Here is a 15106-nt window from a genome sequence, read left to right as displayed (position 1 = left end):
TCCGGGCTGTGTCCTGGCTCCGGCCAGAGTCCAGGCCTGACCGGTGACCACCAACCAGCGAGCGAGTGGGGCTGCGCGGCCGTGGACGCTAGCGCCGGGTCACCGAGCGGGCACGGCGGCCGAGACGAGGTGCTAGTTCTGCGCGCCACCAATGGCAAGTCGGGTGTCGCATGGCAGTTGGCACCAACCAACAGCAAGCATCGTCAGGCTTCAGGCAGGCCGTGCAGGGCTGCAGGCTGCTACGCTGCCCGGGCATGTGCGGCTTGGGGACGGACGCCGGACGCGCGCAGTGTGCCCGTATCAGAACGGCGTGGTAGCTCGTGCTCGACCAGCGCGCGGCGCGCCGTGTGACGGCGCGACGGACACCACGGCGGCTCTGTGTTTTCGTGCCATTTTTCTGTCGGGCGCCGCCGGCTCGTGCGCGGCGAATCCTTCATGCTAGGTTGCTACTAATGGCCTAATGGGCAGACCAGGATCAGCACTTGGGCAGTGATCAATGGAAAACGTGCGTGCATCCATGTGTGTACCTTTGGCATGGCTTCAAGTCTACGGCAGATGATGATGGTGCGCCCGCTATCAAGTGGTTTCTTTGCCTGAGATCGACCACACCACATTCTTGGCAAAGGCACGTGTCCGGACCAGTCGTACATTCGGATAAGGCACACCAGATTGCAGTGTCATAATCTAGCGTATATCGAGAGTACATGGGTCATCATCATTACCAAAGCAGGGATCAGTGTACCAGAAAATCGATTGATCCAGAAAAGCCATATATCAAACCCAAACATTTGGTTCATGTTCACTTCAAAAGGGTTTGAATTCAAACTACAGCTCTTCTTTCTTTTTTTCCCAGTGAATTGGAAGCTCAAGGTTTGAACCTTTAAGTAGTGCTCTCTATCTATTAGTTACAAAAATGTTGTAGAGGCTGTCAAACAAGAAGTGATTTTTCATATGTAGACCAAGGCACCAAGCATTGGGGAGTGGGGGACTTGAGATCAAGTACGATCAAATCAGAAAACGCATGGAGACAGAACAAGGAGGTATGATGATTCGTTTCTCACATTGTTTTGGGCCCAATAGCAAGTCAAGACGGCCCAAAATGTCCGTCACAGCCCCCAAAGTTTTCCTCAAGAAATAGAGAGATACAAAGTCTAGTTAAGCATGTTTAGTTTTCCTTGTCATGGGCATGGCGCCTGCTAACAAAGGATTGTGGCAGTTTTTAGATATAGCCCTGTTTATAATAGCAGACAAAAAAACGACAATATGAAATTCAGAAGCAGCTTAGATACATAAATATATAGACAGGAAATCAAAATGAATTAGAACATAAACTATGATAATGCAGGAATGACTTACCTTCGTGTACGCAGGATACAACCTATGTTTCTACAGATTTTCCAATTTTGCCTTTAATTTACGAACATGAACCATGATCCATGCTGATGATGCATACCAACCAGTGAGGAACAGGACTTTGAGATGCGCAATGAATAGAGATGCACCTCACAGAAAGAATAGTTCAGTCTTGTTCTCAGCAAACAGCCAACTAAGAAATTCTAGTCCTGGATGCAATTTACACAAAGGACTTCTTATGTTTCACGAAATCTAACAAGGTAAATAAAATGGAGAAATCATAGAAGCCAACCATTGCCTCTTGTTTAATTTTGTACACAATTGTTTATACAAAAATATAATCAGAATCATACGCAGAGAGGGAAATTAATTCTTAGCCACGAACGATGTGCAACATCAGCTAGACACTGGACAGGTAAGAATATTTCTTAGGCACGAAGTAGGCAAGTAGCATTGCCATCAGGAATACAAGTAGCAATCTGAATATTACAACAGAAATATATGGACGGTCTCCCGTTGCTGTGGCCCGTCCGATGCAGTGGCATACTATGCAACTCGCATATCTCGCAAAATGCAAGCTGTTTCCAGGATGCATCTATGAATTCGTCAAACAATACACTCAGAAAAGTAAACAACAATATTCTAGTAAAACCACATGATTCACCCGTTACTTGTGCAGATTCCACAATAAACTAACAAAGCCACATAGGAACATCCATACATGCGGACATGCCACAATAGCACAGATTCCAAATAAACTAACAAAGCCTCAGAAAAAATCACAGAGAATAAATCGGAGTACTAAATAGGGTTCATGAAATAAGTTCAAGCCAGCTTCAAGAGTCAGTTTCACCTGATCATGGCAATACAAATACTTGTTCAGAAGCTACAAAAGGGTTCTGACAAACGGCAATGACTCGTTTATAAATGGTGGAGCCACAGTGCATTTGTTTATAACTAAAAATCTAGCCTTGCTGGTATTCAGAAGATTACTGGATCAAGAGCTAGAGCCAGTTAACCTAAGCATGGTTAATCCTCCTGCTCCACCTGTACATTCTGCAGCTTCGAATTCAGCCCATCCTCATCGTCATCATCCTTGGCATCTTCATCATCTTCCTCATCACCATCATCAGGCTCCCCCTCAGGATCGTTCTCATCTAGTGAGCCCAGGACATCCAGCGAATTCTTACCAGCCTTCAAAATGTCTTTCACCTCATCAATCCCTTCATCGGAGATGAAGTTACCGTTGATGTTCAGTTGCATAAATCCAGGTTTATTTGCAACTGCCCGTGCAAAGCAGCGTGCCCCAACCCTCTGAAACATGTTCGTGCTTACATCAAGCTCCTTCAGATCTGCGTGGCCAACTTCCAATGATTTTGCAATGATCACAGCACCATCATCCTTGAGTTCATTCTCAGCCAAGATCAGCTTCTTGAGTGACTGCATGGCTGTTAAGCATTCTGCTAAAGCTGGGGCTGCTTTTGCATTTATTTCATTTCCAGCCAATTCAAGGACTTCCAACTGAGGTGCTGACTGTTTGAGGGCATTGGCAATTGCTACTGTACCCTTATTCTCAAGATTGAGGTCGCTGAGGTAAAGCTCAACAAGATCAGGAAGCTTTGAAAGGGTTTTGCTGAGAGCAATCCCTGCATCAACACCAAACAAGTTATCCCTGAGATCCAGTTTCTTCAGATGTGTGCATGTCCCTAATGCCTCAGACAAAGCAACACTACCATCAGATCCTATCCTAGTTGCTGAGCACCTGAAACTCTCAAGATTTGGAGACCGCTTAACCATCTCAGCAACATAGACAGCACCTTCATCTCCAGTCATGTTGTTGTGGAAGTGGAGAACCTTAAGATTCTCAGTTGAAGGAATAAGCTCAGAAAGAGCTTTTGCAGCGTCCTCTGATATGCCATCGTTCATGACATAGAATTCTTCCAGATTTTCCTGTGACTTCAGGAGCTCACTGAATGCCCTGACACCCTTCTCACCCAGTGCATTGTCAGAGATGTTCAGATATCTCAGTACAGAACCCTCTAGTGCTTTGGAGAATATGCGCATCACATCAAGAGCTTCATCCTCAGGCCTTCCTGCAACAAAATCTGATATATCTACCTCCGTAAGCTGATTCTTAACTGACTCTAGAATAGGTCCCGCGACATTAGCAGCATCAAGACCAAAGCTCCTGTTGCTAAAGCAAATTCTGTTATATGAGTTTCCGGGTTTGGTAAGTGGACTTAGTAGTTCCTTTGCTTCATCTGCCTCGATAAAGGCACGCTTGCTGCCAGATATATCTAATACAGTATCACCAGGCTCAAGTGTATCAGCTACTGGTGCTTCTGGTTCTGCAGTAGTCCTTGGGCCTTTCTTAAGAACCTCCAGCATCATCTTGCTAGTTTCTTTAGCATACAGCTGGACAGCAGAACTCCCATCACCATCTGGTTCCTTCTTGAAATGCTCATCTGCAGATGCAAAGCACAGCTGCTCAATCCTTTTAGCATTCTCATGAGCCTCTTCCTTGCCCAAAAGTCCATACTTGCGGGAAAATATGGACTCGGTGGACAGGTTCTTTGTCATCCTCTCTACAAGCATGAGGCGTGTGCTTTCACTTGGTGGCCAGAGCTTGATGGAGAATGTTCTCGGTTGGAAGTCTTGCGCTGCTGCATCCATGTGAAAAGCTTTGAAATTGACACGGCACCCTAATAGTACAACATGAATTATTAGCCTTGCTGTGATAACATAAGATATGGTACTGCTAGCCAAAAAAGCAATACATCAACTATGCAATAACTGAAGAAAAGAGTATTTTCTGGTGTCCTGGAGGAACCAAACTTTAGTACAGTTGTAAGAAAACGAATAAAACTAAGCATGGTTAATTACTAAAGTCTACACTACATTACCAACATCAATTCACTAAACAAGGATAGGCTGGCAAACAATTCACTAAAGTGGTTTGCTTACAATTGTATGGCCATGCAATCACTAGATATATGCTTGCTGTACGAGGTGTGCAGAGCAAACATATGGACAAATCATTTGAACAAAAGACATCACAATCTGCTGCCAATTTAAATATAAGTACGCTCAATTACATTATACACAGTAACACCAACCGCAATCGGAGCAAAGCACTTTAGAATTTCCTGCAGTGTCCACAAGCGTATCTTATTGAAAGACAAAATTAAAAATCAGAGCAAATGAAATCCACAGCCAGCATCAGTGCAAAGCACTCGGTCAGATTGGTGAGTTCATATGGCCCAATTCCTCCTTTCCGTCAACCTCAACTGTTCAAAATATGTACTAAAATCTCAGGATGGAAAATGAAAGAATGATACTCTGGTACTCTGAATCTACCTACGAGCGAAACATTAAAAGCCTGGAGAATGGGAACTACAGTAAAAAAATGAATTTCAGAGTGGATCTATGGATGACGGCTGGTGACCTGGGCTGGGGTCGGTGGAGCTCGAGTAGTTGATGGAGGAGCTGCGGCCGACGAAGGACGACCCGTAGCAGTTGAGCTGGGGCTGACGGCCTGCTGGCCCGGGCGGCGAGCTGCTGAGGGGCAGCGAGGGCGAGATGTGTATCAGCCTAGCACGGGCCGGGGGATCTCGGAGCGGCGGTGAGCGGGCGAGATTCGGGAGCGCGCGGCGTCGTTTTGTTGGAACTTGGAAAGGAGGAGGCCGAGAGGGTGGGGTGGCCAGGGAATTTTGGGAAGAGACTAGGGTTTTTTACTTGCTGGGCCTTCGTAAATTTCCGCACAAATGGGCTGGGCTCTCTTTGCCGAATATTACGAGTGATAAGACTGCGCAGCCCCACTTTTTTGTTGGAGAGATGGGATGGAGGTGATAGAGAAGAATATTAACATAACATCAAATAAGAAAACTTTATAAATGTATTTTATAATGGATCTAATTATACTAATTTGACATCTAAATAGTATTGCCATTTTCTATAATCTTGGTTAAAATTAGGATAAATAAAAATGCATTGTATTTCATGATAGAGGGAGTAAGAAAGAATATGAAAGATTGACTTGCAGTATTCATACTTGACCGAAATATTTGTTACTGTTGATTTTTTCTCTCAACACCTGGCCATTTGTCTTACTAGAAATATATTGTAAGTATATGAAAAGATAGTCATGCTCAAACAAACCCTTGATGATAAAGTAAATCGTAGACAAAACAAATGATGATTACTTAATTTTTTTTAAATAAGATGATTGGTCAAACATCATGACTAAAAATCAAAAGTGACAAATATTTTGATATGGAGGTAGTAGCAACTACCAAATGAATGAATTCTTAGTCAAAATACTTCGAATTGTCGACTGACGGCTTGCTACAAGCTTTTGCCTACTGACAGCTCAACGGTTATTTATTTTCCTACTGACAAATTTGGGTAGGCATAGCGTTTGTAACGTTGGTAGTATTGCAAAGTTTGAGTTTGAGTTAGTAATGAGTAGCCAGGTTATGGATTAGTGATAACATGTTATGGTGAATGTATTCTCTTTGTGCGGCCATGTGGGCTGTTTGGAAGCTAAGAAATTCCTTATGTTTCCTAAATTGGAGGCAGTCAGATTCTCCACGGTTGTGGTGGGGTATATTAGAATTTAGGAATACACGAGATATGGTCACTCCTATGAAACATATATGGAGAAACACGATGCGAGAACGGGCTCGTAGCCCAGTGGTAGCGCTGCCTGCTCGAGTTCGATCCCTGGATCGGACTCTGGTGTCCCACGATGGATTTTACTCTCTAAAAATAATTTTGACAGGTCATTGACATACGCGTAAAGTCACAATGGTAATGCGACGTGTCCGTCATCTACGGAGTTATATTCGACTTCATCGATCTCTAGAAAGACGCGCGGTATATGTGTATAGTTTGTGTGAGTCGTGTATTTATGCGTGCGTTTAGATACTACAATCGTATTCTAATTGCTCAGTCTAAAAAAGAAACACAATGCATGTTGATGCTTTCTTGTCAGTGGTAAATCTAGGAGGTGGAGGGGGGCTCAAGCCCCAGCCCCCTACCTCCCCACAAATAATAAAGCATCCTTTGCGCCTTCCTCTATTTTTTAGAAAAGAGAAGGAAGAACGAGTACCGCACTAGATCCGTCCTTGCTCATGAGTCATGATGGTTAGTATGGAAAGTTTGATTGCCACCTACTGTTAGGTAACTCCAAGCTGCTACCAGCTGATGCTGCTTCTCGCACTCCCTCTATGTGTTTTTTCTTTCCGAATGGAGAGAGCTTATTACTTAAGGAGTATCATTACAGACGAGCATATTAACACACTTAGTAATATGGGAAAAGGAAACACAACACTAGTTCGAACGCAGGGCTAGATGGGCTAACTCGTGCGCAACCTTATTTTGCTCTCTCCTAACTTTGGCAAAGTTCAAGCTCTGCAACTGCTGACTTTCATGCAGGGCATCCATGATGACAGGCGCCACAAGGACCTGTTCACTCCACCCAACTTGAACGTTTCGATCACCCTTGAGCAGTCCACTTCCAGTACCATATCATGCCTTGACCACTTTGCAGCTAGTCTGATTCCTTCCAAGCAAGCAAGTGCTTCTGCCTCGTATGCATCCCTACCATGTCGCACCCATCGCCAAGCCGTAAGTGATGCCTTACCTATGTGGTCTCTAATAATAATTCCAACTTCCGCTGCCTCTGTCTCCTTAATGAAAGCGCCATCGACATTAATCTTGAGCCTGCCTTCTGATGGAGGAGACCCTTTCTTGGGAGCATTCACCTTCCCTGACGTGGGTCGAGTCTCCCTTATATTGGCAACCTTCTGCTTTCCTCGCTCATCCTCAACAGGGTGGTTCTGTCAGGCTTGGAACAGAACATCTATGTATCTCGTCAGGAACACCACTGAGGGATATGGGTACCCCATGGGTCCCCACCGACCAGGATACTGGCCGGTTCTGACAAGTGGGCTCGCTCGACCAGATCGTGCGAGCTTGAAGATACTTGGAGCGCAAGCCAAGAAGGTCGGGCGATTCAAATCAGCCCAGATATTGAGGGATACTTGTTGTAATCTGACTCAGATTGCTTTTCATGTAACAATCGACTATGATTAGATTCAAATCGACTTGTAACCCTAGGTCATCACCTATATATAAGGCGGCCAAGGGCGCCTTCTAAAAGAATCACATCTCAACTCTCCACATATCATACCAGCGATACAATCCAGCAAAACGCAAGACATAGGGTATTACTCTCTAGAGGTACGAACATGTCTAAACCTTCGAGTTCTCGTGATTACCATCGAGTTCTTGGTCTCACAATCCTCCCTGCCTAAAAAACAACCACTTGGGTAACCCTCTAGTGGACTGCCGGGCTACTAAATCTGACAGTTGGCACACCAGGTAGGGGTGATCGTGAGATCCTCCCCAACGAGCTTGATGGCAGATGTACCATCACCTACGACTGCTTCATCGCCGGCAGATTCATCATCACCTACGTCAACGTCGTCGACAGGTCAACAGCAAAGCTGCGGGTGCCCTATTGCAAGCGTGGCGATTACTCGATGGTCGCATCAGCTCGACGGCAGCATACCAAGTGCCGCTGCCCATGCAGCCAACACCGCCGACTACTTCGACTCGACACTAGTTTCGTCAACAACTATTCATCGACGGCTGCTCGTTCGGGCACGACGCCGACTCTCCAACTCGACCACGAATCAATCTAAGTCTTATTTTTAATTAAATATTTTACGGCTCCATGTCTCTGTGACTTTCGCCGACCACCTTGATCACACCCCGACTGCTTATACAACTTAGTCCGTCCACTACACAGGCAGTCGGGGTTGCACCCTATGAGTGCCCAGCACACACTATCACTTTCCCGAACAGTTCCAACAGCTTTGCGGTTTGTCCGTCCCTCTTAATGGTTGCTAAAGTACTCGGGTAGCACACGCTTTAATCCATGAAACCTCGACTCATCTTCTAATGCCCCATCTACAAGCTCGAGATCCGCTCTCAGCAGATTGCTGGCTAAGCAAGGCTAGGTGTTTAAATGTAACAGGCTAACTACCCGAGGAAATTACATAGCCCACAAGAGCAGGACGCTCAAGGATTTACTTTTACACCGATTAAAATTCCGAGTTATTCCATTATTAAAATATTCTACATTGTGCTACATAATGTTTGCATTGTCCTTTTACAGCTAAGAAACTACTCGGCGAGCCTCCTGCCACTCGGCTAACCTCCCAGGCTCGGGGGCTGGGTGCAGGAGGCGACTCAGCGTGCCTCCTACGGCTCAGCCGACCTCCCAGGCTCGAGGTCTGGGTGCGGGAGGCGACTTGGTGTGCTTCCGCGGCTCGTCCGGCTTCCAGGCTCGGGGGCTGGGCATCACAGACAACTCGGCGTGCCTCCTGCCACCAGGCTGACTCCCAGGCTTGGGAGCTAGGCGCCACGGATGACTCGGCTAGCCTCCTGCCACCAGGCCCACCTCCCAGGCTCGGGGGCCGGGTGCGGGAGGCTCGGCTGGCTCCTAGACTGGGGGGCTGGGCGTCACAAATGACTCGGCATGCCTCCTGCCGCTCAGCCGACCTCCTAGGCTCCGGGGTTCGGGGCGGGAGGCGACTTGGCGTGCTTCCGTGGTGACCGGCCCCCGGCTCGAGGGCTGGGTGCCACAATACGACTCGGTGCGCCTTCTGCCACTCAGCCGACTCTTAGGCTCCGGGGGCTGGGTGTAGGAGGTGACTTGGCGTGCTTCCGCAGTTCAGCCAACCTCCTAGGCTTGGGGATCGGGTGCGGGAGGCAACTTGGCGTGCTTCCGCGACTCGGTCGGCTCCCAGGCTCGGGGGTTGGGTGCCACAGACGACTCGGCAAGCCTCCTGCTGCTTGGCTGACCTCTCTGGCTTGGGGCAGGAGGCGACTCGGTGTACTTTCACGACTCGGCCGGCTCCCAGGCTTGGGAGATGGATGCCATAGATGACTCGGCGTGCCTCCTTCCACTAGGCTAACCTCCCAGGCTCGGAGGCTGGGTGTGGGAGGCGACTCAGTGTGCCTCCGTGGCTCCGCCAATCCTCGTACTCGAGGGCTAGGCACCTCTTTCAGGTTGGCGTGTCTCCGTGGCTCCTCTAGTCCTCATACTCGGGGGTTGAGCGCCTATTTCAGGTCGGCGTGCCTCCATGGCTTCGCCTATCCTTGTGCTCGAGCACTAGGACCTGCTTCTAGGATCATTTTTTTCTCCTTTTTTGACCATTGGACCAATTATACTAATCGCTTCAATGCTCGGGGGATGCTCCATATGGAGTGCGTCTTGCGACGCCCTCCATATCCTTCGCTTTGACTTACTGGATGCCCGCCATCCATCAATTCAGCACTCGACTTTGTTCTACGCGTTTGGCTCCGCGTTCGCTCGAATTTTCTTCTTTTTTGAGCACTGCGCAGCTTCTCCATCACTATGACACCATCGCAGCTGTAGCCAACCACATTTCAAACTTTGTTGCAATGTCCTCAGGTTCCTATTTTCCTACACATCACTCAGGGGCTTGAGGGATATGGGTACCCCATGGATCCCCATCGACTAGAATACTGGCCGGTCCTGACAAGTGGGCCCACCCGACCAGATCGTGCGGGCCAAGGACGTGAAGATACTTGGAGCGCAAGTCAAGGAGCTTGGACGATTCAAATCAGCCCGGATATTGCGGGATACTTGTTGTAATCCGACTCAGATTGCTTTCCATGTAACAACCGACTAAGATTAGATTCAAGCCGACTTGTAACCCTAGGTCATCAGACTATATAAGGCGGCTAAGGATGCCTCCCGACGGCATGAGATCTCAACTCTCTGCATATCATACGAGCAATACAATCCAGCAAAACACAGAACGTAGGGTATTACTCTCCGGAGGTCCGAACCTGTCTAAACCTTCGTGTTCTCATGATTACCTTCGAGTTTTTATCTCGCAATCCTCCCTGCCTACAAATCAACCACTTGGGTAATCCCCTGGAGGATTGCTAGGCTACTAAATCCGACAACCACTGACCCAGGGATTGAAATTTGCTCCCCAGCTTGCAGAACTCCATTCCTAACATTCCAACATGTCCCTATTAGCATAAGAAAATTCAAAGTAGTAACAGGATCATACCTGTCCAAGAGTACAAGCAACCACTTTGGCCTGTGTATACTAGGTCTTCTTCTGTTGGCAATGACAAATGCTTCCTGAGCTCTTGGTGCAGTGCTCGCACATGTGGGCAAGTAATGACTGCATGAAAGCAGTCTTCCCTGTGATTTCCACATAGCTCACAGCTGCTCTCCTGCTTCAGATGCCGGTGGTATTTTTTTGTTCCTGTGGGCAGTCCATTCTTGATAATTTTTCATGCAAACACTCTTACCTTAGAAGGGACTTGAGCACCCCATATTTTCTTCCATAACTCACGTTTCCCATCAGAGCTAAAGCTACTACCTTCATCACTCATTCCATAATTCCTTTGCATGGCTACTCTATAAGCACTTCTGACGGTGAATATACCTATCTTCTCAAAATTCCACGCTATCCAATTATTGCAATTATTTGATGGTATTTTAATCTTTAGGATCTCAACGACATCACATGGATAGAAATAACGCCTGATTAGTGCTTCATCCCAATAGTTTGCCGGCTGGTTGATAAGGTGGGAAACTCTACGCAACCTGCATGTCCTCGTGCTCCCAAGAGGACACATACCATGAGGCCGTGGAATCCAGTTGTCACGCCATATTCGGATGGAATCTCCATTGCCAACACGCCAAACCACTCCTTGTTTCAGAAGTTCTAGTCCATGTTCAATCGCTCGCCATGTTTGCGATGCTTCTCCTGCAGGCACCTTATCCAGTAAATGGCCCGTAGGGAAGTACTTGGCCCTCAACACCCGAGCACATAAGCTATCCGGGTAGATCAATAATCTCCAAGCCTGCATAGCCAATAACGCTTGGTTGAATAATTTCAGATCCTTGAAGCCCATGCCTCCGTACCCCTTGGGCAAGATCATGGTGTCACATGAGACCCACTGAACCTTCTGCCTTCCTTTCTCAGAGCCCCACCAATACGCACGAATACTCCTCATGAGGTCCTCACACAACCCACCTGTTAACTTGAAGACACTCGTGATGTAATTAGGTAATGCTTGGGCCACTAATTGAATTAAGATCTCTTTATCTGCTGCAGACATATCCTTTTCCTTACCAGCACCCATACGCTTCAAAAACCGTGCTTCTAGTGGCTGGAAAATACCTCTCTTCATGCGACTGTTGGGCGTGGGCAGGCCCAAGTATTTTTCTTCAAAATCCAAACGCTCAACTTCAAGAATATGTCGAACAGATTGAGCTATTTCATCATGTCCTCCCTCACGAACCAACTAGGAGCATTTACTTGGGCTTAGGAGATAGCCCGTGCTCTTCTCAAAAGTTGATAAGGCTGATCGTACATGGCAAGCCTGATCTTCTTAGCATTGAAAAATAACAAGCTATCATCAGCAAATAGTAAGTGGGAGATACTCGGTGCCCTTCTGCACACTTTGATGCCTTGCACTCGGCTCAAATTTTCATAGTGCTTCAACAAAGATGACAAGCTATTAGTGACTAAAAGGAAAAGATAGGGCGAAAGCGGATCACCTTGGCGTAGACAACGAGATGGAACAAAAGGCACCAGAGGTACCCCATTGAAGCGGACGGAATAGCGCATGGAGGTCACGCATGTCATGACCCTCTATGTATGTTTTGATGTAGCTGGTGAGTTTTAATCCAAATAGATATGTAGTGTGAGGGCTTTGAGGTCGTGTTAAGTAATGTGGGTGAAAAACTCTGGTGATGACGAGCAATTAGTTTTTCGGAGTACTTCATAATCAAGATGTGTAAGTTGCCCACGTTGAAGTTTAAGGTGTTGGTACCATATTTGTGCTTTAGACTCATATTTGAATCCTTATGGTCCTATTGCAATGTATAGGGATAGGGAATATTTTGTTCGTGTAACACTAAAAAAAAAGTATCATACACATAAACATACTATGTTAGATTTTTGCTAACGTGTAATTAAAGAAACGAGAGAGGAATTGGTCTGATATCCTAGTCATTAGAATTCGCATGATACCGCATTGTGGCTTATGATGGATATGCAATATTCTATATATTTGACCAACCAATACACATGTGCACATTTGTATATGCATAATTGCTTTATGAGTCCTGGATAGGGCAACATGATACAATGTACTCAAAGCTGGTAGTATCTTAATAGGAATTTATTACCCTCTTTCTCATGCGGCACTCTTTGATATGAAAGCATATCCTCTACAGTACTACTATCCCCTCAAGTTGAATCACTTACGTGTGGCCCGAGCACACGCGTTAGTAACTCGCAGTTACGTGTACCGCGCCAAGAGTCTCGTCGCTTTGATATTGCACCGCTGATTGAGAGTACCCGCTGATCAATGTCATTGCTAAATTACTACGGAAACGCTACTATCCGAGCGTCTGGACGCGTCGGACGTCGTTCCGCTCCCCTCCGCTTCCTATCCATTCCCACAGTTCTTTTCCTTCCCCATCCCCATTCTTCTTCAAACTTCCACCCCGGTGTCCTCCTCCTCCACTCCGGCGGCCTTGTCTCCCACCCGCGCCCCACGCCGGCGTCCTCCTTGCCCACCTCGACGGCGTTACGCTCCCCCACTCGGCGGCCTCGTCCCCCACCCGCGCCCCACGCCGGAGTCCTCCTCCCCACCTCGACGGCGTCGCGCTCTTCCACCCCGGCGCCCTCGTCCCCCGCCCCGGCGGCGCCCCTCCCCCCACTTCGACATCCTTAACCCACCGGGAGCGCCCAACACCCTCGGATCCAGTGGCCCTCTCCCCGACCCCGGTGAGATTCGAGCAAGCCCCTGACCCTCCCCTACCCTGGCCAGCGGTAGCCTCCTCAGATCCGACGGCATCTCCTCTACTTCGGCCGACAACGGGCAGGCTGGTTGTCGTGGATCTGAGTGTTGCAATAGTTATTTTTAGATGTTGCAACGGTGGCTTTTAATGTTTCATCTGTTTTGCAACAATCTGACTTACCAGCAATCGGGTGCTGCGACAACTTGTTCATGATGTTGCATATAGTTGTTTTCTTTGTTTCGGTCTCTTCTTCTTTACGTTGTTGCAATGCTGCAACAGATGCTTTTTTTATTGCAATGTGTCTGTTTTGAATGTTGCACGAAGCGGTTTGTGATGTTTCATGCACGTAAAGGTGTTGCAATTTATTATTGTTGCAAGTGTTGAGTTTTGATGTTTCGATAGTTATTTTTTAATATTGCGACGGAGCGGCCGATAAAAAAATCGGACCTCCGGCACTAGCACTTTCCAAATTACTATAGCAACTTTGACCACTCGTACACATGGTCAGAATAGTTACCGCACATTGTCAGTGACAACTACTAAACGGAAACGAAGGTCACAGCACTATATAATTTTGTTTGGGCTTAAAGAAAGCTCGTAGTATCATCTGCCTTTACATGATCGACGTTGTACACATCTTTTGTTCCGGTAATGAAATAGAAAGTTGTCGCGAATGAGATCCTGAGATACCTGCCTGAATTTGCAACATTTCACTTATGGGATGAGATTCCTCCATTTCCCAACAGGGACGGACGGCGCTCCAGCTCCCCTATCCTCTGCATCCTATACTGAAACATTTCTTCCCCTCTACGGCTGGGCTCTACCCAATTGCGTGCTAGCAGCCGGCATCCTGGTCACGGATTGGACGGCAAGCCCGATCCGGTCGACACATCGACGCCGACGCCAGGGCAAGGGCAGGCCCCTGTTCCGGTCAATGCGGGATGTGACACCATCTGTCCTGCATCTGCGTCTCCACGGCAATCATGGCCCACCACATGATCCCACCATCCCTGTTCCGCTGATAATGGCGTCCAGCTGACCAGTGACCAGCTTGCTTGCGAGTTGCGAGAGAGAGAGAGATGAACGAACCCTTACTTATGTTCTGTTCCCGATCATTTCCTATTTGGAGAAAGAATACCACCAGCGGCAGGAGGAATAAGGGCCGGGCAATCATTCGAGCGCACGGAAAACCGCAACGCAGGCGGCGCCACGGCACGGCAGCAGGAATAAATCGGGAGGAGAACGTGGTTGTTTATGTGACGCGAAATTTGTCCCCAGGTCGGCAAATATTTTTAGTTAGCCGGAAAACTTGGTTGGAATGGGGAAGCAGTTGCTCCAGTCAGAATTGCCCTTTGTTGGTAGTCAGCCATTGGAATCTTGATAATGGCCTCTAAAATTCCTTTTCTTTTCCGAAGCAAAAGCCTAAAATACTAATATCTTGATACTGCTAATGGCACGGCAAGAGAACAATTGGGGCTAGTCAATGCAGGGCACCCAAAATTCTACGTCTAGTCCTGTCTTCTCTCCTCCTCTATACTGGACTTCTGATGCCGGCAGCAGCTCGGCCGGCGCGGAGCTACAGGGGGGGTGGATGGCAATGGGCCAATGGCTGAATGGCGTGGCATTATAGGTCTATGGCAGGATGAGTCAAGGTCGGCAAGCGAGGAGGCTGCTCCCAGTCAGGCGTCGCTGTGAGCATTCACATCACCGAGTAGCCTTTGCTTGCATCTCGCGACTTGCAAGTACTCCCCTCCCAGCCACACTGTCACAGCAGCGGTTTCAGTTTCAGGCCTGTTTGGAACCGAGGAAAAACGCAGGAATTTTGGAGGTTTTCGTTCTAGAGAAAAGGAAAGCTACGAACGCGTTTGGAATGGAGGAAAC

At 47.6% G+C, this 15106-nt stretch overlaps 1 protein-coding gene across 2 annotated transcripts; it reads right to left on the bottom strand.

The window, feature by feature from the left end:
- Positions 1–2124: 2124 nt before the first annotated feature.
- Positions 2125–5049, bottom strand: LOC101756645 (RAN GTPase-activating protein 2). Of its 2 annotated transcripts, XM_004968521.4 has the most exons (3): positions 4799–5049; positions 4449–4640; positions 2125–4055 (listed from the first exon to the last, which is right to left on the bottom strand). In XM_004968521.4, the coding sequence occupies exon 3, from the start codon at positions 4024–4026 to the stop codon at positions 2383–2385; it is 1644 nt and encodes a 547-aa protein (XP_004968578.1). In that variant the 5' UTR covers positions 4027–4055; positions 4449–4640; positions 4799–5049; the 3' UTR covers positions 2125–2382. The 2 variants fall into 2 exon arrangements, with proteins under 2 accessions (XP_004968578.1, XP_004968577.1); XM_004968520.4 differs by lacking the exon at positions 4449–4640.
- Positions 5050–15106: the final 10057 nt, after the last annotated feature.

Source organism: Setaria italica, chromosome V (genome assembly GCF_000263155.2).
Source record: "Setaria italica strain Yugu1 chromosome V, Setaria_italica_v2.0, whole genome shotgun sequence".
Classification (NCBI taxonomy): domain Eukaryota; kingdom Viridiplantae; phylum Streptophyta; class Magnoliopsida; order Poales; family Poaceae; genus Setaria; species Setaria italica.
The sequence above is the reverse complement of the archived record's forward strand: the minus strand, read 5'-3'. Positions and strand labels throughout refer to the sequence as shown.

What these genes read in the sequence shown, in the direction of transcription:
- LOC101756645 (XM_004968521.4), bottom strand. Translation starts at nt 4,026, where the DNA reads ATGGATGCAGCAGCGCAAGACTTCCAACCGAGAACATTCTCCATCAAG.